The 27,859-nt window shown below is 40.5% G+C and overlaps 1 protein-coding gene across 1 annotated transcript in view; it reads left to right on the top strand.

Annotated features, from left to right (window-relative positions):
- Window positions 1-4,961: 4,961 nt before the first annotated feature.
- USP50 (ubiquitin specific peptidase 50) overlaps window positions 4,962-27,859 on the top strand; it is a 33,966-nt gene continuing 11,068 nt past the window's right edge. Inside the window, exons 1-6 of the mRNA XM_028100271.2 lie at window positions 4,962-5,014; window positions 6,746-6,940; window positions 7,224-7,419; window positions 9,317-9,526; window positions 10,592-10,734; window positions 14,905-15,037. Of these exons, the coding sequence (XP_027956072.1) occupies window positions 4,962-5,014; window positions 6,746-6,940; window positions 7,224-7,419; window positions 9,317-9,526; window positions 10,592-10,734; window positions 14,905-15,037 (930 nt within the window). The remainder of the gene's footprint in view (window positions 5,015-6,745; window positions 6,941-7,223; window positions 7,420-9,316; window positions 9,527-10,591; window positions 10,735-14,904; window positions 15,038-27,859) is intronic.

The following is a 27,859-nucleotide window of genomic DNA, read 5'->3' as shown; positions in this document are numbered from 1 at the left end:
TGTCTGCCTTTGGCTCGGGTCATGATCCAAGTGTCCTGGGATTGAGTCCTGAGTTGGGCTCCTTGCTTAGGCGGGGAGCGTGCTTCTCCCTCTGCCTGCCACTCCCTCTGCTTGTGCTCTCTCTCTCTCTCTGACAAATAAAATCTTAAAAAAGCTGTGAGCACAAATGTAAAGCTAAAACATCAAGATAATTCAAATAAAGTAACCATAGAGTGCTCAGTCATAACACATGTAAGAAAGTCAAAACAATAGGAAATATTTGGTAAGAGTTGAAAGTACAGACTAAATCCGAGTGATCAATAGGTTGTAAGCTATGTGAAGGTAAAGATTTATATTTTATTCTATTAAACATGTAGTAGATGCACAGTAAATATTTTCTGGGTTAATGAATGAGATGCAACAACTATTTAATGCAAGACCTAGAAAGGAGGAAATAAAATTACCTACTTCTTGCCACAGTTTAGTAACTGCAAATAAATAGCAAATAATAATAATGTTTACAAAAGAAAAAAATCAGATTGACAAAAGAATTCTCACCTGTCATATAGTATCCAGGAGGTAGGAAAGCAATACTATTAGGATAAAGGAAGGACTTTGAACCCAGCCATGTGATGGCATTCCCAGAAAGTTCACCATTTCTTGGAAAATGTCAATCAAGGATATACTCAAGCAAAAGGAAAGATCTAAATAGGAAGACGAGATAAAAGAGGCAATCAAATATTCATAAAATACACAAATTTAAATATGTGCTGGCAAATATACGTGGTAGAAAATTTTAAAGTAAACTAGAATAAAATATTTTTAAATATTAAGATTCAGGGGCGCCTTTGTGGCTCAGTCGTTGGGCGTCTGCCTTTAGCTCAGGCCATGATCCCAGGGTCCTGGGATCGAGCCCGGCATCAGGCTCCCTGCTCAGTGGGGAGCCTGCTTCTCCCTCTCCCTGCCCCCTGCTGGTACTCTTTCTCGCTATCTCGCTCTCAAATAAATGAATAAAATTTTTTTAAAAAAAGTAATATTTCCAAAATTTTTGAAAATTTGCAAAAGCACACTGCTTTTATATGAAGAAACAATGATTTATAATAGTAACAGTTGCTATACTTGAGTACTCACTTTGTGCCAGATTGAACAAATAAGTAATTTTTCAGTAATTATCTCATTTAATCCTCACTATAATCTTATGAGGCTGGGTACTATGATTATCCCCATTTTGAAACTACAGAAGTGGCGCAGTTGGGACTTGAATATATGTCTAACTCCAAAGCTTGTGCCCTTGACCACTCTTAACTACTACGAGACATTTCTGAGTTAATTTTCTTAGAACCAAGTTTTCCAAGAAACACTAACACATCTGTTTTTAGCTGGAAAGAGAAAAGTAGCAAATAAAGAGTTTGGAATTGTTCCTTTCTAAAAGGACAAGGAGGGGCACCTGGGTGGCTCAGATGGTTAAGCGTCTGCCTTCTGCTCAGGTCATGATCCCAGGGTCCTGGGATGGAGCCCCGCATCGGACTCCCTGCTCGGCAGGAAGCTTGCTTCTGCCTCTCCCACCCCCCCTGCTTGTGTTCTTGCTCTCGCTATCTATCTGTCAAATAAATAAAATCTTTAAAAAAAAAAAGTGTCAAGTTCTTGAAAGTCAAGGAAATGCATAAGAACTGTTTCAGGATCAAGGACCCTAAAGAGATATGACAAATGAATGTAACATGTGATTCCAGCTCAGCCATACCTGGACTCTGACCTATAGAAACTATGAGATGATCAATGTGTGTTGTTTTAAACAGTGCACTAAATTTGTGATAATTTGTTACACAGCACAGAACACTACTACATAGGTTGTTTTACTCATGAACATAGATACAAAATTCTTGAACAAAAGATTAACAAATAGAAAGCAGCAATTCATGAAAATGATGCTACATCACTAACAAGATAAGTTTATCTGAGGAATAGAAGATTGGTTTAATATGTGACCATCAATTATTAACCACAACAACAGACTAAAGAAGAAAAATCTCATGATTACCTCAAAAGAGACAGAAAAACCTGATCACACTCAGTGTCTGTTCATGATTACAACTCTCAAAAAAACTATGCCTTTAGGGGCGCCTGGGTGGCTCGGTTGGTTAAGCGTCTAGGTCTCGATTTCTGCTCAGGTCGTGATCCCAGGGTCTTGAGATCAAGCCCCACTTCAGGCCTTGTGCTGGGTGTGGAGCCTGCTTAAGATTCTCTCTCTCTCTCTCTCTGCCCATCCCCACTCTCTCTCTCTCTTTCTCTCTTGGCCCCTCCCCCTCTCACTTTCTCTCTCTCTCTGCCCCTCCCCCTCTAAAGAACAACAACAACAACAACACTACACCCTTAGCAAACATCATACTTACTGATGAATTGTTCAAACTTTCCTTGTTAGTTCAGGAGTGAGCTAAGTATGACTACTATCCCCACTTCTGTTCAACATTTTACTGGAGGGGCTAGCTAGTTCAAAGGGTAAGAAAGAAAAAGCATAAGGTTTGGAAAGGAAAAAATAAAACTGATTTTTTTCTGCAGATGACTTCAATGTTTGTAGAAAATCTAAAGAACATATATAAAAATTAGACTTTGAGTTTAGAAAGGTCCCTGGATATAATATCAACATATGAGTATGAGTTGTGTTTTTACCTATAAGTGTTATCAATCATAAAATGAAATTTTAACAAAACTCCACCGATGAGAAGAAACTGAAGTATTTGGGAGAAGTTCACCGGCCGAAGGAGGAGCAGGGTGACAGGATTCAAGTCCTGCAGAATCACCACTGAGGTGACTTCATGAAACCCCTTTGTTAATAGACCACAAATACAAAATAGCTGTAAGACTCAGCACCTGGTTGCCAGGATCCCTTATACAGGCATCAAAGAATGATCGTTCTTAATGTCTCCATGTAGCCTGAGCATAAATGCACTTGGAGATCCATGGGGTGCCTACTATAGATGGACTCTTCAGAACCTTGCTTTTATGGCTTACCAGTACTATATCCTGGAGATAAATCCATATAAAAATTACATTTACTACATTCTTGCTTCTTTGAACTTTTTAGTTTGAGACCATTTCAAACTTAGAGAAGAATTGCAAGAATCGTACAAAGAACTCATTTACCTTCACCCAGATTCACCCATTGCTGACATCCAACTGCATTTGCTTCATCTGTAGTTTATCACGTTATCCGCTTCCCTCCTTTCCTCATGTGTGTCTGTGTCTCTGTGTGTTTCCATGAAACATTTCAGAGCAGTTTGCATAGATCAGGCCTCTTTATAAAGCCCTAGATCCGTCAGTGTATATTTCCTAAGAACAAGGACATTCTCTTTCATAAACAGGATACCATCTTATAAAAATCAGAAGATTCAACATAACATCAAGACAAAACTATTCATATATAATCCTCTTCAGATTTTATCAGTTGTCCCAATAATGTCCTTTTATAGCAATGTTTTTATCCTGATCCAGGATCCTACCCAGGATTGGGTATGATATGTAATTGTCTTGTTTCTCTAGTTTTTTTGGTTTTGTTTTTTGTTTTTTTGAGAGAGAGTGAGCAGGAAGGAAGGGGCAGAGAGAGAGGGGGGCGGAGAGAGAGAACCTCAAGCAGGCTCCATGCTCGCAGCCCAGAGCCCAATGCAGGACTTGATCTCACGACCCTGAGATCATGACCCGAACCAGATGCTCAGCCGACCGAGCCACTCAGGCGTCCCTCGTTTATTTTTTAATCTGCAATGGTTCTCAGCCTTCTTTATCTTTCCTGATATTTATATTTTTGAAGAGTTTTTTTCTTTTATAACCTCATTCATTTTACTTGATGCAGAGCTGAGAAAAGATAAATTGGATTGGCCCTAAAGGCTCTTTCTTCACCTACTCCCTACAGATTCTGAGTTCACTCAAAGAAAGAACAAGCGGGTAGCAGCTTTGAGCTGCAGAGGCTCCCCTTTCTAACAAGACCACTTCCTGACCAGGTTGCTTTCGAGGCTCCACAGTTGTACCTACTCTCCGACCCCTTTTGATCTAAATAGTGCGGGGGGAGGGGGGCAGGGTGGGGAGTGGCCCTCTTCACCAATATGCCTTCTTAAGGACAGTTCTCTGTGAAAAAAATGAGAGCTCAGGAGCTCATGTGTTCTTTGCTACTTCTCAGCTTATAAATCCTTCTGTGATGAACACTTTATTTATATTTGCCCTGGTGACCCTAGAGGGATGTGTGTTTGTGTGTGTCTACACCCCCTTTGGACTACAGTGGGTGACTGAAGAGAAAGACTCCAGTCTATCCCAATGCTATGCGCTTTAGAAGCAGCAAAATCCAACTGCTTCCCTTCCCAGGGTGAGAAATACTCCCTTGGGATCCTAGGAGTGGTGTGATCCCCAGCAGTGGGGATGGGTGCCCAAAGCGGGCAGGGTTGCCAGAGTGGACTATGTGGAGGTAAATCTTCTGTGTATGTGTGTAATGTATATATTCAAGAGAAACTGAGTGACGGAGGAAGAGAGGTTGTATGTTCAGTTCATTCTCTGAAATGTAATACTTTTTTATTTGAGAGGCGTGAGTTGCAGAGGGAGAGGGAGAGAGGAAATCTTAAGCAGGCCTCATGCCCAGCTCAGAATCTGATGCAGGGCTGGATCCCAGTTCCCTGAGATCACCATGACCTGAGCCGAAACCAAGAGTCAGGTGCTCAACTGACTGAGCCACCCAGGCGCCCCTGAAATCTAATACTTTTAAAGTTTTTAAGCAGCCGAGTAATGGTCTCTCGTGGCAACATGCTAGAATCTTGAGGGTGAATGGAAATGATTATGATGCATGGGAAATCCAAGTGGGAATGTACCTGAAGTACAGAGAGATACATATACACTGTTGATTACAAACAAAAGAGCCAAAGTAACAGGATTGGAGAAATGAAGTTAAAAGAATTCGATGTAGCTCCTGAGTAGAAGTGAAAGTCCAACGTGGTCTCGCTAAAATGACTTCACAGCGGCCCCTCCCTGCAGATGACTTCGGCATCTACTATGTCCTGTGAGCCACTTTCTACTACAGTTTTCTCGAGAATTCCGGGAGGGGGCCAAGGGGGTGGCAAAGGAATCGGGGGTACATGCCGCATTTGGAAGGGTTCCCTCAGGTTTGACCCCATGGAGGTCCCCCACAAGGAAGGGAAGATACATATTTGATATCTAGGCAATAGATGCCCCTAACGAGGGACCATGCGGGGCCTCTGATGACATCAGAAAACAAACATGAAAATGACCATCTGGTAATAGTGAACACTCTTCAAACTGGCAAAATTGTAAATAGAGGTACTGAGGTGAGGTAATGGTCTCATGGAGACCCAGTTTTAGATCCTGCACAAGGGAAGAAAAGTCATAAAGGACCAAGATGCCAGGCTGCCTTGAGCCATAGCCAAATGACAAAAGGAAGCTGTGAGTGGCGAGAGGAGGCCTCCCTGGGCGACTGCAGCGTTCTCCTCCGCTCTGGGCTGGCCTGTGCACAGGACTCTCAAATTCCATAGCTTCCTGTTTAGGACATCCTACATCAGTCACTTAGTCAAAAATGTGTTTAAGTTCCCATTTATTAACTACGTAATCTGCGCCACAGGCCTCGCATCACTTAATCTAATCCTCCCACCATCCTATAAGGGAGCATTTTTCCTGTTTTTATAGATGAGAGTTCCAGGTCATGTAACTAGGAAGCGGCAGGGTCAGGATTTAAACTAAGATCTATTCTTTACAAAGTCTCTGCTCTTGCTCTTTCCTTGTACATGTGTGTGTTTCTAAGAACACATATATGTATGTAATATGACGACAGAAAATGTATATCACAGATGTATGTAATATACATACATAGATGTGCTCTTAGCATGTGCATATGCCCTTAATATGTACACACACACTATTAATATATGATATATAAATCCAAATAACTCAATAGGTAGGTAGGTACGATATTCCTTCTCTCCACACACTACTGCACATAATACATATATCGTAGTCAAATGACTAAACCATTTAAATGTGATCTCTCCTCTGTAAAACAGGATTTAAAAACAATTATACCTACCCCATAAAACTGTTGAAAGAATTAAATGGGAAAATGCATATTAACTACTTAACTTTGGGCCAAGCTCCATAAATGATAGCTATTGTTAGTATTAACTACTATCTATTGCAATTACTGTTACTACTAAAAATAATTACATTATTTGTCCAGAAAAGAAAAAGAAATACTTTGGTATTTATTTATTTAAGATTTATTTATTTATTTTAGAGAGAGACAGAGAGTGTGTGGTTAGAGGGAGAGGGAGAAGCAGACTCCCTGCTGAGTGCAGAGCCGCACATGGGGCTTAATCTCATGACCCCAAGACCGTGACCTGAGCTGAAATCAAGAGTCAGATGCTTAAGTAACTGAGCCACCCAGGCGCCCCAGTACTTTAGTACTTAGAGGGAAATTTGCATTTTTAGCCAAGCAATTCTAGGTCTCTGAAAGGCCAATATTTTCTGTCCTCTTGCCCTGGTTTCAGGAAGAAATATTTACCTCTGCTTCTTTGGCTGCAGGCTCTGTTCAGAGTTCCAGAATAAGTGATGTGATTTTATACCTCGAGTTCAAATACTTCTGTCTCTGGTCGGGAATGTATTGGACAGAAGTCTCATTGAGAACTCTCTGTGGCATGAGCTTGAGGGTGCCTTATTGTCATGGGCACATAATCTGGTCGCTCAAAATGCTTTCCTTTCCTCCCACATGGCACCAACACAGGGCAGAGTGCACAGATCACTATGATATCTGTCCCGTGAACGAGGCCGATGAGAACCAGCCCCGTTTCCAGGGAGTGACGGGCCTGCGGAACTTGGGCAACACGTGCTACATGAACGCCATCTTACAGTGTCTCGGCAGCATCGCACCACTGGTGGAATACTTTCTCTCGGGAAAGTACATTACTGCTCTTCAAAAGTAAGACCATTTGTGTTCCCTGCCGCCCAGCCCGCACTCCCTGCTCCCCCAAGGCCAGGTGAGGGAAGGAGCCCAGTGAAGTCCCTCCTTGGGGCTAAACAAGAGCCCCAGAGGACCCCCCCCCCCGCCCCGCCCGCCGGAGACCATTGCTAGGGTGAATAACAACGTGGGAAGGTCGCCTAAGAAAGGGAGCTTTGTTTTTGGTCTGATGCCACATGCTTGAGTTTTTAGGTGCCTCCCTGTCATTAAATCAGCCAGAAACATTCTCTGTTCCTCTTCCAAGGGATTGCAGGGAGGTTGCTACAGCTTTTGCCTATGTGATGACAGACATGTGGCTTGGAGACTCAGAATGTGTCTCACCAGAAATATTTCAGTCAGCTCTTGGCAACCTCTACCCAGCATTTATGAAAAAGACACAGCAAGATGCTCAGGAATTCTTGATTTATGTCCTGAATGAACTTCATGAAGCTCTGAAAAAGGTAAGTAGAATTAATGGTCTTTGAAATAAGATAGACCCTTCAGCTCTATCAGCAACTTTCGTTTTTCATTCTTTGGTCTGTTCTGTCAATATTGCCCCCTCTCTGCCAAGCACAGGTGCTGGGGGTACTGTGGGGCACACTCAAGTTAGTATTTGAATTGGTCTGTATTTTCCAAATAATCATCAGAATCACCTGGGAAGAGTTTCACGCCACACATCCTAAGCCCCTCACTCTGGTGTTACTGAATTAGAATGTCTTGGGCTGTCCTTTGGGAAAGCTCACATGGTGTTGCCAGTGATCAACAGGTGTAGGAACCACTAGTCTGTTGTTCCCTTTGCAAATAACATCTGCACAGACTAGTTTTCTAAAGTGAAAATCTCATTTTTTTAAAATAAAAATATGTACCTCATGAGATAAAACATATAGAGCTTTACAACTTAAAGTACATGTTCTTGGTAACTACAAACCCAAGAAAATATGAAGCTGGGTATTAAAGGACAGACCTAAATACTGCAAAGTTTCATCTTCATGCCGAACATTCTGAACCGGAGTTCTTCACCAGATCAGGACATACAACATTTAATGAAACATGAGATCACCAGTTACGAAGGGTTTTACTTTTCTTTGTAAGACTCATTGCCTTCAGCTTTGATCTGAGTCACATACTCTCCAAAGATAGGTCCTTGGTTTTATGCAGTGTCCTTGTGCTGATGTTAGCTTTCCTCATACTTCCCATCTAGGAAATGCTTTGGCAAAAGATCACAAGTGATAGCCATTAATCATTCTCATCTGTAATCCTCAGTTCCATTTTTCATTTTTACTGCTACTAAGGTATTCACGGCAGCACTTTTTTTTTTTTTTTTTAGCCAAAGGGTAGGGTGGTGGTCAGTAAAATCACTTAGGTCCTCATCTGCAGCCAATCTGAAATAAATAGCATTCTCATTCCCAAGACCAAAGTTGGAATTAGGGGCATCAGGACTATCAGGTGGAAGACCTTGGTGGCAGAGCCTGACCAAAGCAGCAAGACAAAGGGGAGCAGAGTGCACAGCTCCAAGGCAGAGCTGGCTGTGGGCTAATGTGTCTTCCAAATGTCCAGTCTAGTGAGGCCATTCAAGCACCGAGAAGTCAGCCTGCGCCCCCAGAAATGGTACCCCTCAACATGAGCTAGATTCAAATCAGGCCACGAGGCTAACTTGGGCTGCCTTAAGAATTTAAGATTTGCTCTTTAAAAAAAAAAAGTGTTTTCTAACAATAAAAGTAGAAGAGGCTAAATCTGAAGGGGCTGGAATGAGGACAGATCAGTTTGTATGACTGAAAGCTAGTTCAAACGCTTACTCACCCTCTTCCCAGGAAGAACTGCCTCTAGGACCCCGTATCACGTTATCACAGGCTGTTGGCTTCTGGGGCACGGACATGTGTTGTCACAGGGTTAGCGTGTCATCTTTCCTCAGCTTCACTTAAGGAGGAAAATAACTGAATGATCAGAAATCAAAACTAATATATACCTTTTTAAGAGAGATTTATTTATTTAGAGAGAGAGCACGAGGGGGGAGGGGCAGAGGGAGAGAATCTCAAGCATACTCCCTGCTGAACACAGAGCTCCATGCAGAGCCCACCGTGGAACCTCGCTGGGGCTCCATGCCGGGCTGGATCTCACGACCGTGAGATCATGACCTGAGCTGAAAGCAAGTCAGATGCTCACCTCAATGAGCCACGCAGGTGCCCCTCCTAATATGTACTCTTAAGAAGACCTTATTCTATGCATTGTTGAATCCAGAACTAACTGGTTTCTGGTAGCAATGTATCATTCTGATAGAACAAAAATCAAGTCATCCTATTAAAAGCTTTTTTTGATAACCAAGGGTTGATTCAGAGCTAATTTGTTCCTTTGATTCAGTACCATCGAAGAAGATCATACGAGAAAGGGTCTATTCCAAGATGCTGCAGGAAGGTGATGACCAATGAGTCCTCCATCATCACGCAACTGTTTGAAGGGCAGCTCAGCTACAGCATCATGTGTTTGAAGTGTGAGAGCTGCACCTACAAGAACGAAGTCTTCACCATCCTCTCTCTCCCCATTCCATCTGAATACGAGTGCTCTCTTCAGGTAGCCATCCTTGCTCCTGGATACCACTTCTCAGGTTTCCCACATTGCCTATTAGGAGGGGGCTGCTTTGTCATTTAAAGCAAATTGGAAGCCCATGATGACAACATTTTATAGAAAAGCGACAGCCAAAAGTGACTGTGAATTCGGTTGTATTTCTAAATGTACTCATTAAAACAGCCTCAGTGTAAAACTGAAATGACCCGTGGGCTTTATTCATTCTACTGAGATGGCTTGGTGCATATTGGGAATTTAGCTCTTGAATTTTCTTCACCATCATACCAAAAATTAATCTGTAAATCAGGGTGGTGGTAGAAGGCAGGAGACAGCTAGAAGGCAGGGAGCAATAAGTTCCCTTGCAGAATAATACCCATTATATTTTCTACCTAAATTATGAAAGCACAGCTGTGAAAAGTTTTCACATGCCAGAATTGGAGAACGGAATCCTACTACTTATTTAGAAGTGGGCTTTGTTCTCAGATTAAATTGCTAAAGATGGCGGGAAACAAATTCCCAAGACTCTGAGGTGCTGGCATGTGTACCGAACACAGGATCTGTGCTCACCTTCCTCTTCAGGCTGGTGGTTTGCCAAGCGGGGGGCCTGGCCACACTCACGGTGGCTTCTGTGCACAGAATCAAATTCTGTCTGTCTTGCTGTCTTTATAACGGGTCACCCCCAGACACCACACATGGTCATTTTTCAGTCTCCGGATCGCTTCTGTGATGAGGGGAGTAACATAAAACAGTTGCCTGACTTGGTTAGTGGAAACTGCATAGTCAGTATTATTCTGAAATCAACCACAAAGGTTAAAATGCTGATCCAGAGACTGGAAGTCTCTGGCACTCGGATCCATTTCAGTAACTGAGTGAGACAGAAGCCCCTCCTTCGTCAGGTAGATTTTACACCTGTCCAGGCAGCAGCTTGTGACACTGGGACCTCCTGCATATGTTGACTTTGAGGAAAGCACTGAGGATCACATTTCCACGGCTGTTGCAACGTTCTACTGTAAACAGAGCCCAGGCTGCACTTGATCCAATGTAGTCACCAAATGCGGTTTTCTTCCATAGGACTGTCTCCAGTGGTTTTTTCAACAAGACACACTGACCTGGAATAACCAAATTCACTGTTCCTTCTGTGAAACCAAGCAAGAAACAGCTATAAGGGCCAGTATTTCCAAAGCACCAAAAATAATTATCTTTCACTTAAAAAGGTATGGATTTTGATGTTTTGTGAGATTTTTTTTATTGGCTTTATCAAGATATAATTCACATACCATGCAATTGACCCATTTAAATTGTACAATTCAGGGGCGTCTGGATGGCTCAGTCGGTTAAGTGTCTGTTGGTTTCGGCTCAGGTAGGGATCTCAGGATCTTTAGATCAAGACCCGTTGTCGGGTCCAAGCTTTGGAGTCTGCTTGAGATGCTCTCTCCCTCTGCCCCTCCTGCTCATGTGTGCTCTCTCTCTCTAAAATAAATATAAATAAATAAAGTGTATAATTCAATGGTATTCAGTATATTACATTAATTTTTAATCTGTGATAAAATGTATGTAACATAAAATCTGCCATTTTAACTTTTTTTATTGAACTCTAAGAGTGTTATATTACTTTCAGGTGTACAATATAGTGATTCAGCAATTCTATACATTACTCAGTGCTCATCACGTTAAGTGTACTCCTAATCCCCATCACCTGTTTCACCCATCCGCTACCCCCACACAACCCCATCCCCGGTAACCATTAGTTTTGTTGAATGAGTCTGGTTTTTCGTGTTTTTTTTTCCTTTGTTCCTTTGTTTTGTTTCTTAAATTCCACATGGGGGGAAATTATATGGTATTTGTCTTTCTCTGACTGATTTCACTTAGCATTATACCCTTTAGATCCATCGTGTTGCTGCAAATGGCAAAATCTTGTTCTTTTTTATGGTTGAGTAGTATTCCATTGTGTGTATATATATATATATATATATGTATGTATATATATACACACATCTTTATCCATTCATCTATTGATAGACACTTAGGTTGCTTCCATATCTTGGCTATTGTAAATAATGCTGCAATAAATATAGGGGTGTATGTATCTTTTTGAATTAATGTTTTTGTTTTCTTTGGGTAAATACCCAGTAGAGGAATTACTGGTTCATATGGTAGTTCTATTTTTAATTTTTTGAGGAAACTCCATACTGTTTTCCCCAGTGGCTGCACCAGTTTTCATTCCCACCAATAGCATACAAGGGTTTCTTTTTCTCCACATCCTCACCAACACTTATTTCTTATCTTTTTTTATTTTAATCATTGAGGCAGGTGTGAGGTGATATCTTACTGAGGTTTTGATTTGCATTTCTCTGATGATGAGTGATGTTGAGCACCTTTTCATGTGTCTGTTGGCCATCTGGATGTCTTCTTTGGAGAAATGTTTATTCAGGTCCTCTGCCCTTTTTTAATGGGATTATTTTGTTTTGTTTTGTTTAGCTTTTTTTAAGTAAACTCTACCCTGAGACCAAGAGTCCCATGCTCTACTGACTGAGCCAGCTAGAGTCCGTGGATTATTTGTTTTCTTGGATGAGTTGTATACGTTCTTTATATATTTTGGATACTAATCCCATATTGGATAAATCACTTGCAAATATCTTCTCCCCGTTAGTAGTTGGCTTTTTGTTTTGTTTTCAAAGCCAAATATTGTGTGGACTTATCTTCCCAGTGCAGGCCCCTGTGTCTGGGGAGCCTGGTGTGGAGGGTCCTCCTCTGCATTTGTGTATGTGGTGTCCCTCCCATGTGTGGTTAGTCTTCTGGAAAGTTCGGTTCCCCACTGGGACTCCCCCCCTCTTACCCTTTTCCATGTGGCCTCCTCTCTACAGTTAATTGTGGAAAGTCTAGAATGCCAGGCTTTGGGTCATTTTCTGAGTTAGTTGCACTGATGTGGCTGTTATCTAGGTGTGTGTCCAGGGAATGACACGAGCTTTGGATCCTCCTATTCTGCTACCTTCCCAACAATCTTGGCATTTTAATGTTTTCAGTGGTCACCTTACAGTTTAGAAGTCTAACGTGGGTCTCACAAGGCTAAAATCAAAGTGTCTGTAGGGCTGCATTCCTTTCTAGAGAAGAATCTGATGCCTTCCCTTTCCAGCTTCTAGAGGCTGCCCAAGTTCTTTGTGTCGTGACCCCTTTCTACCATTATCAAACCCCCAACCATTTTAAGTGTTTAATTGACTGGCATTCATTACATTCACAATGTTGGGTGACAATCACTTCTAAAACTTTTTCATCACCCCAAAGAAAAAGTCTGCAACCATTAAGCCATAATTCCCCATTCCTCCTCCCTCTGCAGCCCCTGACAATCTCTAATCTACTTTCTGTGTCTATAAACTTGCCTCTTCTAGGTACTTTGTGTACATGGAATCATACGAAGTTTGTCCTTTTTACTGGCCTGTTTCACTTAGAATATGTTTTCAAGGTTCATCCATGTTGTGATGTGTACTGGAAGTTCATTTCTTCTTATGAACTGAGTAATATTCCATTGTGTCTATATCATATTTTGCTTTTTTATTGGTCCATTGATGGACATTTGGCACTCCCTTCGAGGGCTTTTTAAAAAATAAATTCCCTGGCCCCACCTTTGGGAATTCTGATTCCATAGGTTTGAGGTGAATTCTAAGCATCATGATTTTAATTTTTTAATCCCCTATTTTTATTTTATTTTATTATTTTTTAATGTGGTCTTTTTAAAAAAGATTTTTATTTATTTGAGAGAGGGAGTGAGAGAGAGAGAGAGCACAGGAGCAGGGGAAGAGGGAGAAGGAGAAGGAGAAGCAGACTCCCACTGAGCAGGTAGCCCGATGTGGGACTTGATCCCAGGACCCTGAGATCATGACCTGAGCTGAAGGCAAGATGCTTAACCAACTGAGCTACCCAGGCACCTCCCCCATTTTTATTTTAAAAACCTTCAAATCTACAGAAAAATTGAAAGGATATATAATAAATATCTATATGCCATAGAATCTTCATTAGTATTGGTGACACTTTGCCACATTTCCTTTCCCTCTGTCTCTCTCCACCTCCCTCCCTCCTTTCCTTCATCCCTTCCATTTTATTTGCTGAACATCTGAAGTAAGAAGCAAACACCATGGCATTTCATGCTTAAATACTTCAGCAAAGGGGCGCCTGGGTGGCTCAGTCGGTTCAGCGGCTGCCTTTGGCTCAGGTCATGATCCCAGAGTCCTGGGATCAAGCCCCACATTGGGCTCCTTGCTCTGCAGGGAGCCTGCTTCTCCCTCTCCCTCTGTCTGCCACTCTGCCTACTTGTGCTCTCTATCTCTTTGTCAAATAAATAAATAAAATCTTTAAAATAAAAAAATACGTACGTACATACGTACTTCAGCATGTATCACCTGAGTACAAAGACATTCTTCTACATAATCACAACACCATTATCATGCTCTAGAAATTTAACAATTTCCCATCACCTAAGATCCAGTCCATGTCTAAATTCCCTCATCCTAAAAATGCCTTTCATAACTTCTAATCCAGTATCCACTTGAGGGTCATACACTGCATTTGGCTGTCTCTTTAGTCTCTTAATCTAGAACAATCCTTCCCCATTTTTATATATTTAAACACTTTTTTTTCTCATATTAACCCTTGGGGAGTCCATGAAATTTATTTATTTATTTATTTATTTATTTATTTATTTATTTATTTATTTATTTAATTTAGAGGGGTAGAGGCAGAGGGAAAGGGAGAGAGAGAGCATCTTAAGCAGACTCCATGTCCAGCTCAGAGCATAACATGGGGCTCGATCTCCCAACCCTGAGATCATGACCTGTGCCAAAACCATGAGTTAGAAGCTTAGCTGACTGAGCCACTCAGGTGCCACCATAATTTATTTTTTAAAAAGCTCCAGGGTGATTCTGATATGAGTTCAGATCTGGGAACTGCTGATCTATATAGCAAATAGAGAATGTGACAAGATTTTCAGAGAATTTTATCTTATTAAAGATATATTAAAACCTCAGAGCTGGGAAACAGGACACTGCTGAGACATGTGCTAAAATCAAGATAAGGAAAAGCTGAGTCAATCAATGTGATTTCTACTCCTGATGCCAAGCCTGGCTTTGTCTCCATTTTCTCTCACAGGATTGACTCTGTACCATCTCACCCCCTGACCCACACCCCTGGCACACCCAGTCTCATTTCGGGTGATGCTTGTGGATGTGCATATTAAATACATAGGTAAGAAAAAAATTATGTACAGGTCTGTGCCAAATTATCTTTCCAAGAAGTTACTTTTAACTGTATTTCAATTTACCAAGGTATGTAGACTTCATTCCCGAGTGGTTTACAAACTTGCTTTATATTTCGCACATTTATTCTCTCTCCAGATTTGACATTCTGGGTACAATGAAAAGGAAACTGAGAACAGATATTCATTACCCACTCACTAACTTGGACCTTACTCCTTACATTTGTCCAGTTTTTCGGAAACACCCTAAATATAACCTCTGTGCAGTGGTGGTGAGTCAAATACTATTTAAAATAGCACAAATTTAAAGAAAACCGTAGTATTATCTACTTGAATGTCCACTCTCATCTTTCCCTCAATTCTCCTATATTCTTTTTAAGGCAAAATATAGAGCCTGGAACTTTCTGTGTTGACTTCAAATGGTAGAATAATGGAAGAATACAATGTCCTGTTCACGGACTCTTCATTCTCCCTCCACTCATTGGTTATTTCAGATCTGGGGGCATTTGCAAATCAGGCTGTGGGGGCAGCAGAAGTTAGTATCGATAGCTTTATGTTGAGTATTCATGAGCCACTCTATGGCCAAAGCCCCCTGACACTCCACACGGAATAGTCCCAGAGGAGTCACTGCCTGTGTGCATCTAGTCCTAAGGAAACTCTGTGGGGGGGTCCCTTTTGTTCTAAGTCAACCATCATTATTGAGGATTCCCTGAAGGAAAGAAAGCATGGAGTATAATTCAGACCAAATCACCCAGAACTCCCCACAACGTCAAACAGCCCCAAGCATGAAGCCGTTCTCCGGGTTTCCATTCTGGATCACAGTGTTAACAGTCTTTAGAACCTGGAGGTCCAGCGGGGTGCACAGCAGGTGGGAGGGCTCTCACCAGAGCCCATATGCGTCGCCAGGGTCCTCTGATACACCCAAGTCTCATTTGCCTATTCAGCTTGTTGAATTAATACATTGTAAAGTGTTAGTCCCGCTCTTTAACCTCTTTCACATCTCAACCATACCTTCAAACTTTAAAAAACGATCCTCCTTTATTTTTCCTTCTTACTTCAGGCCTTGACATTCCCCTTCTTTCTCATTTATCCTGCCCTCACAGGAGCTTTTCCTTCTCTCACTTCCCTACTGGAGATCTAAAGTGACAGCCTCCTCTCTATCACATCAAATAGAGACTCCAAAATGACACAGGAATCGCCTCCCCTGTATTTCACTGTTTACATTTCTCATTGTGTTTCTTCTTTAAGAAAATCCAAAAGACAGAAAGCTGAATTTGTTTTAAAAAAAAAAAGGTATGGGGGCGCCTGGGTGGCTCAGTTGTTAAGCGTCTGCCTTCGGCTCGGGTCATGATCCCGGGGTCCTGGGATCGAGCCCCGCATCGGGCTCCCTGCTCCGCAGGAAGCCTGCTTCTCCCTCTCCCACCCATCCCTGCTTGTGTTCCCACTCTAGCTGCCTTTCTCTCTGTGTCAAATAAATAGATAAATAAATCTTTTTTTAAAAAAGTATGTAATTACCTACATTAAGGGAAGATAAACATTTGTATAAAGAGTCACCCCAAGCCTCCTATATAAATTTGTAATCCTTTTAGTGTTTAAATTATTATCAGCTAATCGAGGGGCCAAAAGTTGGTTTTGAAAGAGAAATAGATTTAGACTTTAGAATTTAGAATCAACTGCCAGTTGATGATGGACTGGCAATAACAACTAAGCATCTTTGAAGCTATGATGTCCAGCCACAGGGAAAGGCCTAGAGTTCTGCTCCTCAAGCTGTAGTCGGCAGGAGCCCTGGCACCACCTCTCCCAAGTAAAGAGTTTCAGGCTCCTCCCGAGGCTTACTGACTCGGAACATGCATTTTTTTAGCAAGATCTCCACCTGATCCAAATGCATATTGGAGTTTGAGAAGTATGCTAGACCTCAAACCGCTATATTCCCAGCCTTTGCAGGAGCCCTCGAAGAAGAGCTTACTGCTTTACAAGGTGGGCTCTTTACCTGCCAGGTTTGTTTGATTTATTTTACAAACGTATAGGGTTTGCTATGTACGGGGCACCGTTCTAAGCACTTTACAAAGAATCATTTAATCCTTATACAGCCCTGTGAGGTAAGCACTGTTATTATCCGCATTTTACGGGCTGGAGAACAGCACAGAGGGGTTCAATAATCTGCCTCAATCATATCGCCTACAAAGGGCAGAGCCAAGGTCTGAAGTGAGTCAGGCTGACCCCCCAGACAGTCCCGTTCTCATTACTCCATTATGCTGCCTCTGATAGTTAATATATATCTGCCTTCCTCCTGCAATTTCTTCTGTTTGTCCTAATTCTGTGCTTTGTAGTAATAACAGTAATAACATAGAATTACAACAATATATAGTATAATAACATACAGATAACAGTAGGTATGTGGCTTTACAGTTAAATACTTGTACATACATGTTAGCAAAATGGAACACATTCTTTTTTTTCTTATACATGATATTCCTTCAAATATTTGAAAGTAGCAAACATATGCTAACAGTATTTACTTCCTTCAACCCTCTTCAAGTGATTGGTTTTTAGAGAGACTTTTTAGGGGTGCCTGGGTGGCTTAGTCAGTTGGGCATCTGCCTGCGGCTCAAGTCATGATCCCCGGGTCCTGGGATCAAGCCATGCAAGGGCTCCCTGCTTGTTGAGGAGCCTGCTTCTCCCTCTCCCTCTGCCTGCCACTCTGCCTACTTGTGCTCTCTCTCTCTCTCTGTGTCAAATAAATAAATAAAATCTTTAAAAAAAATTTAAAAAAAAGACTTTAAAATTTTGAAATATTTCAGGAACAGAAAACACAGTAAGTATTCACATTACCCTCCACCAATGTTAAGAATAAAATATCCTAGATAAAATTGTGTGTGTGTGTGATCATCCCACTGCCCTCCACTCCCTGTTGTCACCACTGTTCTGAATTTGGGGTGCATTGTTTCCATGCACTCTTTCAGACTTTATGACGCATGTATGTGTCTGTACATGCTATGTAGGATTGTTTTGCATGTGGTATACATATGGTCTCATACTGGACATATTCTTCTGTGACTTTTTTCCCCTCATGTTATTTTTATAGTCCTCCACATTGATACATTAGCTTTAATACAGTCATTGTAACCGCTTTTAGTAATCCATTGTATCTATTTATTGTTTCTCCTGTTGCTGGGCAGTTAGGTGTTGCCAGTATTTTGCTTTTACGGTTTTATAGAATGCATTGCTATATGCTGACACATGAAACTTTGTTTATATATACATATCTGTGTGTATGTTTTCCCAGATGGCATTTTAAGGATATCTTACCTAAATCTCTCCTTTAATTTATTAACATAGCAAATGACACTGATTTTCTGCCTGATTTTTTTTTTTTTTGGCTGAAAGTGTTTTTACATTTTTGTATTTTCACAATTGAGAAACTAATCTATAAATTTCTTTCTCATACTGTTTTTTTCTGTTTTTGTTTTGGGCCTTATTCTAGCCTCATAAAAGGCATTGGCCATTCTATTCTAGTCTCTGGCACACTTTGTATAAGATACTAATAATTTGTTTCTTTTCTCTTTTTTAAAAATATTTATTCATGAGAGACAGAGAGAGAGGCAGGGGCAGAGGGAGAAGCAGGCTCCCCACAGAGTAGGGAGCCCGATGCGGGGCTCGATCCCTGGGTCCTGGGATCATGACCTGAGCTGAAGGCAGATGCTGAACTGACTGAGCCACCCAGGTGCCCCTATTTCTTCTTTTTTTTTTAAAATAAGCTTTTTATGGAAGTAAAACATACATACATAGAAAAAGCCATATCACAAATGTAAAACTCAATGAATTTTCAAAAAGCGGACTGGCCCATGGAACCAGAGTACAGTTCAAGTAGGCCATCACTAACACCCTACGTAGCCTTGTGCCCAATTCTAGTCAGGGAAGCCACTGACTCCTGACAGGGTAGGTTTGGCCAGCTTTTGTGCTTTATGGAAATGGGATCATACAGCAGGTACTCTTTTGTGTCTGGCTCTTATCACTCAAAATTATGCAACGTTCATTCATACTGTCAACGCTTTGTGTTGTCCAAGCAGCCTATTTTATTTTTGATGGTTTCCAGTAGTTGAGGGTGTGTTAAATGTCCCAAAAGGGAATTTCTTGGTCAGCAGCTAGACTTAGACATACTGGAAGACAGGCCCTCAGGCAGCAGCTTTTACAGTATGCCAACATATACATACAGTTCTGTGGGACCACATGCATAAAGGCTTGCTGACCACCAAAGCCAAGGCAATCTGGAAGTGTTCCTTGGGCCACAGTTGGAAAAATCAGGACCCTAGATGAATGTAAAACCTCCCTTCTGGGAGATACCGGTAAGTTGTAGCAAGAGGGAGAACACAAAGATGGCGTCTACCAGCCTAGAGCCTTGACAGCACCTGTGTTGGCCCCTAGCTGTGTGCCAAACCTAAAGCCTTCTCCTCGGGCTTCATGAAGCCCCAGGACAAGCAAATAGGCCTCTTTCACAGAAAGACTGGGCGAGGGGGTGTCTCATTCTGCTGTCTGTCCAGTGCCTTGGGGGTGATAGCCTGCCAGGAACTGTCTCTCTGATTGTTATAATCCTGTAGGGACCCAGGAACACAAGCTCCCCTGGCCACCAGAGCTAGGCAGTTATGGGGAATCCCTTGCATGGCATTCACAGAAACCAGCTCCACCCTGGGAGACGTTAGCACTCTGGAGCATGGCAGAGGGGAATATGAAGATGGCTCCCACAGGCCTGCAGGACTCCCCATGTGTGCTGAATTAGATGCCAGCCCTTGAAGCAGGCCAGTGCTTTAAAATGAGCAGATGAGCTTCATTCATGTAAAGCCTGGGCACCTCTCAATTGGCTGCCTCCATGTTGCACCCTGGGACAAGTGAGTCCGAACGCTTTAAGAGTCTCACGGATGCAAGCCCTGTGGGTTTTTGGTGAGTCCCTGGGAGGAGGTGAGCCCACGATTCTACATCACTATCTTGAGTGAGTACCCTTTTTTCCTTCATTTTTAAAGGGAATAATCAAGGATAATGCTTGTGTTTTAGTAGCTCTACTTTATCAGGTTATTGATACTTCCTTCTATTTTGGTTTTGCTAACACTTTTTGTGCATGTTTGTAAAGGTGGTGAATTTTATTAAATCTTTGTCTCTACAATAATTGAGAAATGGCCGTCCTGAACACTTTTTAATCTGTTCATATGTTGAATTATATTTATAGATGTTCCAACTTACTACCCTTTACTTTTACTACCCTTGCATTACTGGGATAAATACTATTTGGTCATTATTATCTGAGATGTATTTTGCTTGATTTGGTTTACCGCACTTTAGGATTTTGCAATAATCGCTTGAATGAGCTTTATCTCTGCTTTTCTTCCTTATACCCTTTGTCTAGCATAAGTATCAAGGAAACTCACCTCGTGGGTTAGAGGAGCTTTTCTTCCTCTTGTACAGAAATTTGTGTAAGGCGATGGTAAGCTTCTTGAAGGATTGATAGAACTCACCTGTAAACCCACCGGGGCATGCATTTCCCTCTGAGGGGTGATTGTTAACTCCTGGTATAATCTCTTTAATGCTTGTAGGTCTATACAGGCTTTGTATTTTCTTCTTCCATCGGTTTGATAAGTTATAATTTTCTGAGTATTTGTCCATTTCATCAGAGTGTTCAGTTTTCTAGTGTAACTTTTTTTAGGGTATTAAAAAATTTAAAATTTCTTTTTTTTAAAAAAAGATTTTATTTATTTATTTGACAGATAGAACAAGAGCAGGAACACAAGCAGGGGGAGTGGGAGAGGGAGAAGCAGGCCTCCCGCGGAGCAGGGAGCCCGATGCGGGACCTGATCCCAGAACCCCGGGATCATGACCTGAGCCGAAGGCAGACGCTTAACCAACTGAGCCACCCAGGTGCCCCCCCAAAATTTAAAATTTCTGCTGAATCTTTAGATATCTGTACCTTTTTTCATTTCTGATTTTATGTGCTCACCATTGCTTTGTATTTCTTTCTTGATCAATCTTATTACTGTCTATATTGTTGAAGTCTTTTCAAAGGACCAACTTTTGATTTTTTGATCCTCCTTATTCTTTCTTTTCTGGTTCATTAATCTTCTAATTTTGTTATCTCTTTCCACTTTTCTTGGGTTCATTCTCTTTCTTACTGTTTTAAACTGGGAGCTTAGTTCATTAACATTCAGTCTGTGGTTTCACATATAAGCATTTAAAACTACAGATATTTCTCTAGATAGTATTTTCACTGCCTACCACCTTTTTAATTATAGAACCCTTTAAACACAAAATAGGACAATACAAGGAACCCTAATGCATCCATTACCCAGCATTATAGATGAGCTATCAACTCACCTATAATACCTGACCCACTCTGCTCCCTGAACCATATTATTTTTGTATTATATATCTTTTTTGCATTGACTGCTAGTTTTATTGTGTTAAAAGATTATGATCTGTATAAAACAAATTCTTTTACATGTGTTGAGGCTTGTGTATTTCTGTTTATTAGGATCCAGCTTCCTTATGTCATGGAAGTTAAACCTGTGTTATTCAAAGCTATCTCTACTGTTGTTTGTTTGACTAATTAATGGTTGAAAGAACTGTGTTGAAATCTTTTTTTTCCTTCATTTTAAAGAGAACAATTAACAATGATGCCTGCTGTAGCTTTTTAGTAGCTACACTTTAACAGGGTATGGATTGTTCCTTCTATTCTGGTTTTGCTAACAGTTTTGTGCATGTTTGTAAAGGTATTGAATTTCATTAAACTTTTTTTCCCACAATAATTGAGATGCTATGGTTTTCCTGAATCCTTTATAATCTGTTAATATGGTCAATTACATTTAAAGATTTTCTAATTTTACTACACTTGCATTGCTGGGATAAATACTATTTGGTCATTATTTTTAATTTTTTTATTTAAATTCAATTAATTAACATGTAATGTATTATTAGTTTCAGAGGTAGAGGTCAGTGATTCATCAGTCTTATAAAATACCCAGTGCTCATTATATCACATGCCCTCAGTGTCCATCACCCAGTTACCCCATCCCCCCACCCCCTCCCCTCCAGCAACCCTCAATTTGTTTCCTATGATTAAGAGTCTCTTATGGTTTGTCTCCCTCTCTGATTTCGTCTTGTTTTATTTTTTTCCTCTCTTCCCCATGATCCTCTGTTTTGTTTCTTAAATTCCACAGATGAGTGAGATCATGTGTTACTTGTCTTTCTCTGATTGACTCATTTTGCTTAGCATAATACCCTCTAGTTCCATCCACATTGTTGCAAATGGCAAGATTTCATTTTTTTGATAGCTGAGTAGTAGTCAATTGTGTGTGTGTGTATCTCTTTTTTTAAGATTTTATTTACTTATTTGTCAGAGCAGAAGCAGGGGGAGCAGAGAAGGAGAGGGAGAAGCAGGCTCCCTGCTGAGCAAGGAGCCCAATGTGGGACTCAATCCCAGGACCCTGGGATCATGACCTGAGCCAAAGGCAGCCGCCTAACCGACTAAGCCATCCAGCCATCTCTATGCCACATCTTCTTTATTCATTCATTTGTTGATGGACAATCTGGGCTCTTTCTATAGTTTGGCTGTTGTGAACATTGCTGCTATAAACATTGGGGTGCAGGTGCCCCTTCATTTTACTACATCTGTATCTTTGGGTAAATCCCTAGTAGTGCAATTGCTGGATTGTAGGGTAGCTCCATTTTCAACTTTTTTTTTTTTTCATTTTCAACTGTTTGAGGAACCTCCATACTGTTTTCCAGAGTGGTTGCACCAGCTTGCATTCCCACCAACAGTGTAGGAGGGTTCCCCTTTCTCCGCATCCCCGCCAACATCTGTCATTTCCTGACTTGTTAATTTTAGCCATTCTGACTGGTGTGAGGTGGCATCTCATTGAGATTTTGATTTGTATTTGCCTGATGCCAAGTGATGTTGAGCACATTTTCATGTGTCTTTTGGCCATTTGGATGTCTTTGCAGAAAATGTCTGTTCATGTCTTCTGCCCATTTCTTGATTGGATTATTTGTTCTTTGGGTATTGAGTTTGATAAGTTCTTTATAGATTTTGGATGGTAGCCCTTTCTCTGCTATGTCCTTTGCAAATATCTTCTCCCATTCTGTTGGTTGACTTTTGGTTTTGTTTATTGTTTCCTTTGCTGTGCAAAAGCTTTTTATCTTGATGAAGTCCCAATAGTTCATTTTTACTTTTGTTTCCTTGCCTTTGGAGACATGTCCAGCAAGAAGTTGCTGCAGCTGAGTTCACAGAGGTTGCTGCCTGTGTTCTCCCCTAGGATTTTGATGGATTCCTGTCTCACATTTAGGTCTTTCATCCATTTTGAGTCTATTTTTGTGTGTGGTGTAAGGAAATGGTCCGGTTTCATTCTTCTGCATGTGGCTGTCCAATTTTCCCAACATCATTTGTTGAAGAGACTCTTTTTTTTCCATTGGATATTCTTTCCTGTTTTGTCAAAGATTAGTTGACCATAGAGTTGAGGGTCCATTTCTGGATTCTTTATTCTCTTCCATTGATCTATGTGTCTGTTTTTGTGCCAGTACCAGACTGTCTTGATGATTACAGCTTTGTAATAGAGCTGGAAGTCCGGGATTGTGATGCCACCAGCTTTGGTTTTCTTTCTCAACATTCCTTTGGCTATTCGGGGTCTTTTCTGCTTCCATACAAATTTTAGGATTATTTCTTCCAGCTCTGTGAAAAAAGTTGATGGTATTTTGATAGGGATTGCATTGAATGTATAGCTTATTCTAGGTAACATAGACATTTTAACAATATTTGTTCTTCTAATCCATGAGCATGGAATGTCTTTCCATTTCTTTGCATTGTCTTGAATTTCTTTCATCAGTGTTTTATAGTTTTCAGAGTACAGGTCTTTCACCTCTTTGGTTAAGTTTATTACTATTTTATAGTTCTGGTGCAATTGTAAATGGAATTGTTTTCTTAATTTCACTGTATTCTGCCTCATTATTAGTGTATAGGAATGCAACAGATTACATTGATTTTTATATCCTGCAACTTTACTGAAATCATTTATCAGTTCTAGTAGTTTTTTTGGTCTTTAGTTTTTTGAGTGTTTAGGGTTTTCTACATGTCATCTGCAAACAGAATTTTACTTCTTCCTTACAAATTTGGATGACTTTTATTTCTTTATGTTGTCTAATTTCTGTGGCTAGGACTTCCAGTACTATGTTGAATAAAAGTGGTGAGAGTGGACATTCTTGTCTTGTTCCTGATCTTAGGGGGAAAAGCTCTCAGGTTGTCCCCATTGAGTATGATTCTGACTCTGGGTTTTCATTTATGGCATTTATTATGTTAAGATTATTGTTCCCTCTAGACCTACTTTGCAGAGTGTTTTTATCATGAATGAATATTGTACTTTGTCAAATGCTTTTTCTATATCTATTGGAATGATCATACAGTTTTCATTTATCTTATTGATGAAATGTATCATATTGATTGTTTTTGCAAATATTGAACCGCCCTTGCATCCTAATATGAAATCCCACTTGTGGGGTGCCTGGGTGGCTCAGTTGGTTAAGCGTCTGCCTTCAGCTCAGGTCATGATCCCAGGATCCTGGGATGATGCCCCACATCGGGCTCCCTGCTCAGTGGAGAGCCTGCTTCTCCCTCTCCCTTTGCCTGCCGCTCTGCCTACTTGTGCTCTCTCTCTGTCAAATAAATAAAATCTTAAAAAAATAAATAAATCCCACTTGTTTGTGGTAAATTATTTAATAAGCTGTTTGATTTGGTTTGTTAATATTTTGTTGAGGATTTTGGGGTCTATATTAATGAGAGATATTGACCTGTAGTTCTCTTTGTGTGTGTGTGTGTGTGTTTAATCTGATTTTGGTATCAGGGTGATACTGGTCTCATAGAATGAATTTAGAAATTTTCCTTCCTCTTGAATTTTTTGGACTAGTTCAAGAAGAATGACATTAACTCTTCTTTACATGTTTGGTAGAATTCACCTGTGAAGCCATCTTGTCCTGGACTTCAGGTTTTGGGGAGTTTTTTGCTTACTGCTTCAATTTCATTGCTGGTGATGGATCTGTTCAAATTTTCTATTTCTTCTTCTTTAGCTTTGGTAGGTTATATGTTTCTAGATATTTATCCATTTCTTCTATGCTGTCCAATTTGTTGGCATATAGATTTTCATAATATTCTGTTACAATTGCTTATATTTCTGTGGTGTTATTTCTCCTCTTTTGTTAATAATTTTCTTTATTTGGTTCTTTTTTTCAATGAGTCTTGCTAGAGGCTTATCAATTATGTTATCTTTTCAAAGAATCAGCACCTGGTTTCATTGTTCTGTCCTATTGTTTTTTTAGTTTATCATTTATTTCTGCTCTAATCTTTATTATTTCCTTCCTTCTGCTGTTTTGGGGTTGTACTTGTTCTTCTTTTCCTAGCTACTTTTGGCCTAAGGTTAGGTTTTTGAACTTTTTCTTGCTTCTTGAGGTAGCCCTGTATTGCTATAAACTTCCCTCTTAGAACTGCTTTTGCTGCATCCCAAAGATTTTGGACCATTGTGTTTTCATTTTCATTTGTTTCCATGTAATTTTTTTATTTCTTTGATTTCTTGGTTGACTCACTCAGTGTGTACTAGCATGTTATTTAACTTCCATGTATTTGTGCTCTTTCCAGAGTCTTTCTTGTTTATTTCTAGTTTGATAGTGTTGTCAGAAAAGATGCATGGTATGCTTTGATCTTCTTGAATTTGTCGAGACTTGTTTTGTGGCCTAACATGTGATCTATTCTGGAGAATGTTCCTTGTGTACTTGAAAAGAATGTGTAGTCTGATGTCTTAGGATGGAATGTTTGAATATATCTGGAGAATCTATCTGGTCCATTGTGTCATCATTCAAAGCCATTGTTTTCTTGTTGATTTTCTGTTTAAATAATGTGTTCATTGATGTAAGAAGGGTGTTAAAGTACTTTATTATTATTATATTATTATCAATTAGTTCCTTTATGTTTGTTATTAACAGTTTTATGTATTTGGGTGCTTCTATGTTGGGTGCATAAATATGTACAATTATTATAGCCTCTTGTTGGATTGTCCCCGTTATTTTTATATAGTGTCCTTCTTTGTCTCCTGTTACAGTCTTTGTTTTAAAGTCTGTTTTGTGGGGCACCTGGGTGGCTCAGTTGGCTAAGCATCTGCTTTTGGCTCAGGTCATTATCTCAGGGTCCTGGGATCGGGCTCCCTGCTCAGTGGGGAGTCTGCTTCTCTCTCTCCCTCTGTGTGTGCTCTCTCACTGTCTCAAATAAATAAATAAATAAATAAAATATTTTTTTAAAAATCTATTTTGTCTGATGTAAGTACTGCTACCCCAGATTTCTTTTTTTAAATTTTTTTTTAAAGATTTTATTTATTTATTTGAGAGCGAGAGACAGAGATAGCGAGTGAGAACACTGAGCAGGGAGGAGAGGGAGAAGCAGGCTCCCCACCGAGCAGGGAGCCTGATGCGGGGCTCAATCCGAGGACCCTGGGATCATGACCTGAGCCGAAGGCAACCGCTTAACCGACTGAGCCACCCAGGCGCCCCACCCCAGATTTCTTTTGACATCCATTTGCCTGATAAATATTTCTGCATCCCACCGCCCCCCCGCCCCCGCCACTTTCAATCTGCAGGTCTCTCTTGGTCTGAAATGAGTCTCTGTTTATAGGCAGCATATAGATGGGTCTTTTTTTTTTTTTTAAATCCACACTGTCATCTCATGTCTTTTGACTGGAGCATTCAGTCCATTTATATTCAAAGTAATTATTGATATGTATTTATTGCTATCTTGTCACTTGCTTTGTGGTTGTTTCTATAGGTATTCTCTGATCCTTTCTTGCTCTCTTTCATGTTTTGTTGGCTTTCTTTGATACACTTGGGTTCCTTTTTCTTTATTCTTTGCATATAAATCATTGTTTTTGATTCATGGTTACCATTAGTTTTGTATATAACATCTTCTGTAAATAGCAGTCTATATTAAGTTGATGGTCACTTAGTTTAATCCCATTCTTCTCTGCCCCCCATGTTTTAGGTATATGGTGTCATATTTTGCATCCTTTTATTTTGAGTCCCTTGATTGATTTACAGAAATATTTATTTTTACTGTTTTTGTGTTTTTTACTTTTCATACTCTCACTGATGGTCTTTCTTTCCACTCAAAGTGTCCCCTTTAATATTTCTTGTAGGGCTGGTTTAGTGGTCCTGAACTCCTTCAGTTTTTGTCTGAGAAACTCTATCTCTCCTCTTTTGAATGATAGCCTTGCTGGATAGAGTATTCTTGCCTGTAGATTTTCCTTTTCAGCACTTTGCACACCAGAGGGGGGTGACATGAGATAGTCAAAGTTCCTGCTGAAAAATCCACTTCCAGCCTTATGGGGTTTCACTTGTATGTAACTGTCTTCTTTTTCTTTAAAAAACCTTGTTATCACTACTTTTTTGCCATTTTATTTTATTTTTTTTAAGATTTTATTTGTTTATTTGAGAGAGAGAATGAGATAGAGAGAGCATGAGAGAGGGGAGGGTCAGAGGGAGAAGCAGACTCACTGCTGAGCAGGGAGCCTGATGCAGGACTCGATCCTGGGACTCCAGGATCATGACCTGAGCCGAAGGCAGTCGCTTAACCAAGTGAGCCACCCAGGCGCCCCTTTTTTGCCATTTTAATTACCTTGTGTCTTGGTGTGGACTTCCTTGCATTGAATTTTGGTGGGAATCTCTGTGCCTCCTGGACCTGGAAATCTATGTCCTTCCCCAGATTAAGGAAGTTTTCAGCTATTATTTCTTCAAATGAATTTTCGGCCCCCTTATTTCTCTCTGTTCCTTCTGAGATCCCTATAATGTGGATGTTGTTATGCTTGATGGAGTCACCGAGTTCCCTGAGACTATTCTCAATTTAAGTAATTTTCTTTCCTCTCCTTTGCTCAGCTTGGTTACTTTCCATTACTCTGCCTTCCAGATCATTAATTTGTTCCTCTGCTTCATCTAGCATGCTATTTATGCCATCCAGTGTATTTTTAATTTCATTTATTGTGTTCTTCATCTCTGACTTGTTCTTTTTTTAATATTTATGAGATATA

This window comes from Eumetopias jubatus, unplaced genomic scaffold, assembly GCF_037043125.1.
Source record: "Eumetopias jubatus isolate StellerSeaLion01/CBP00866 unplaced genomic scaffold, mEumJub1_p1.0 scaffold_7, whole genome shotgun sequence".
Taxonomy (NCBI): Eukaryota; Metazoa; Chordata; class Mammalia; order Carnivora; family Otariidae; genus Eumetopias; species Eumetopias jubatus.
The sequence above is the reverse complement of the archived record's forward strand: the minus strand, read 5'-3'. Positions and strand labels throughout refer to the sequence as shown.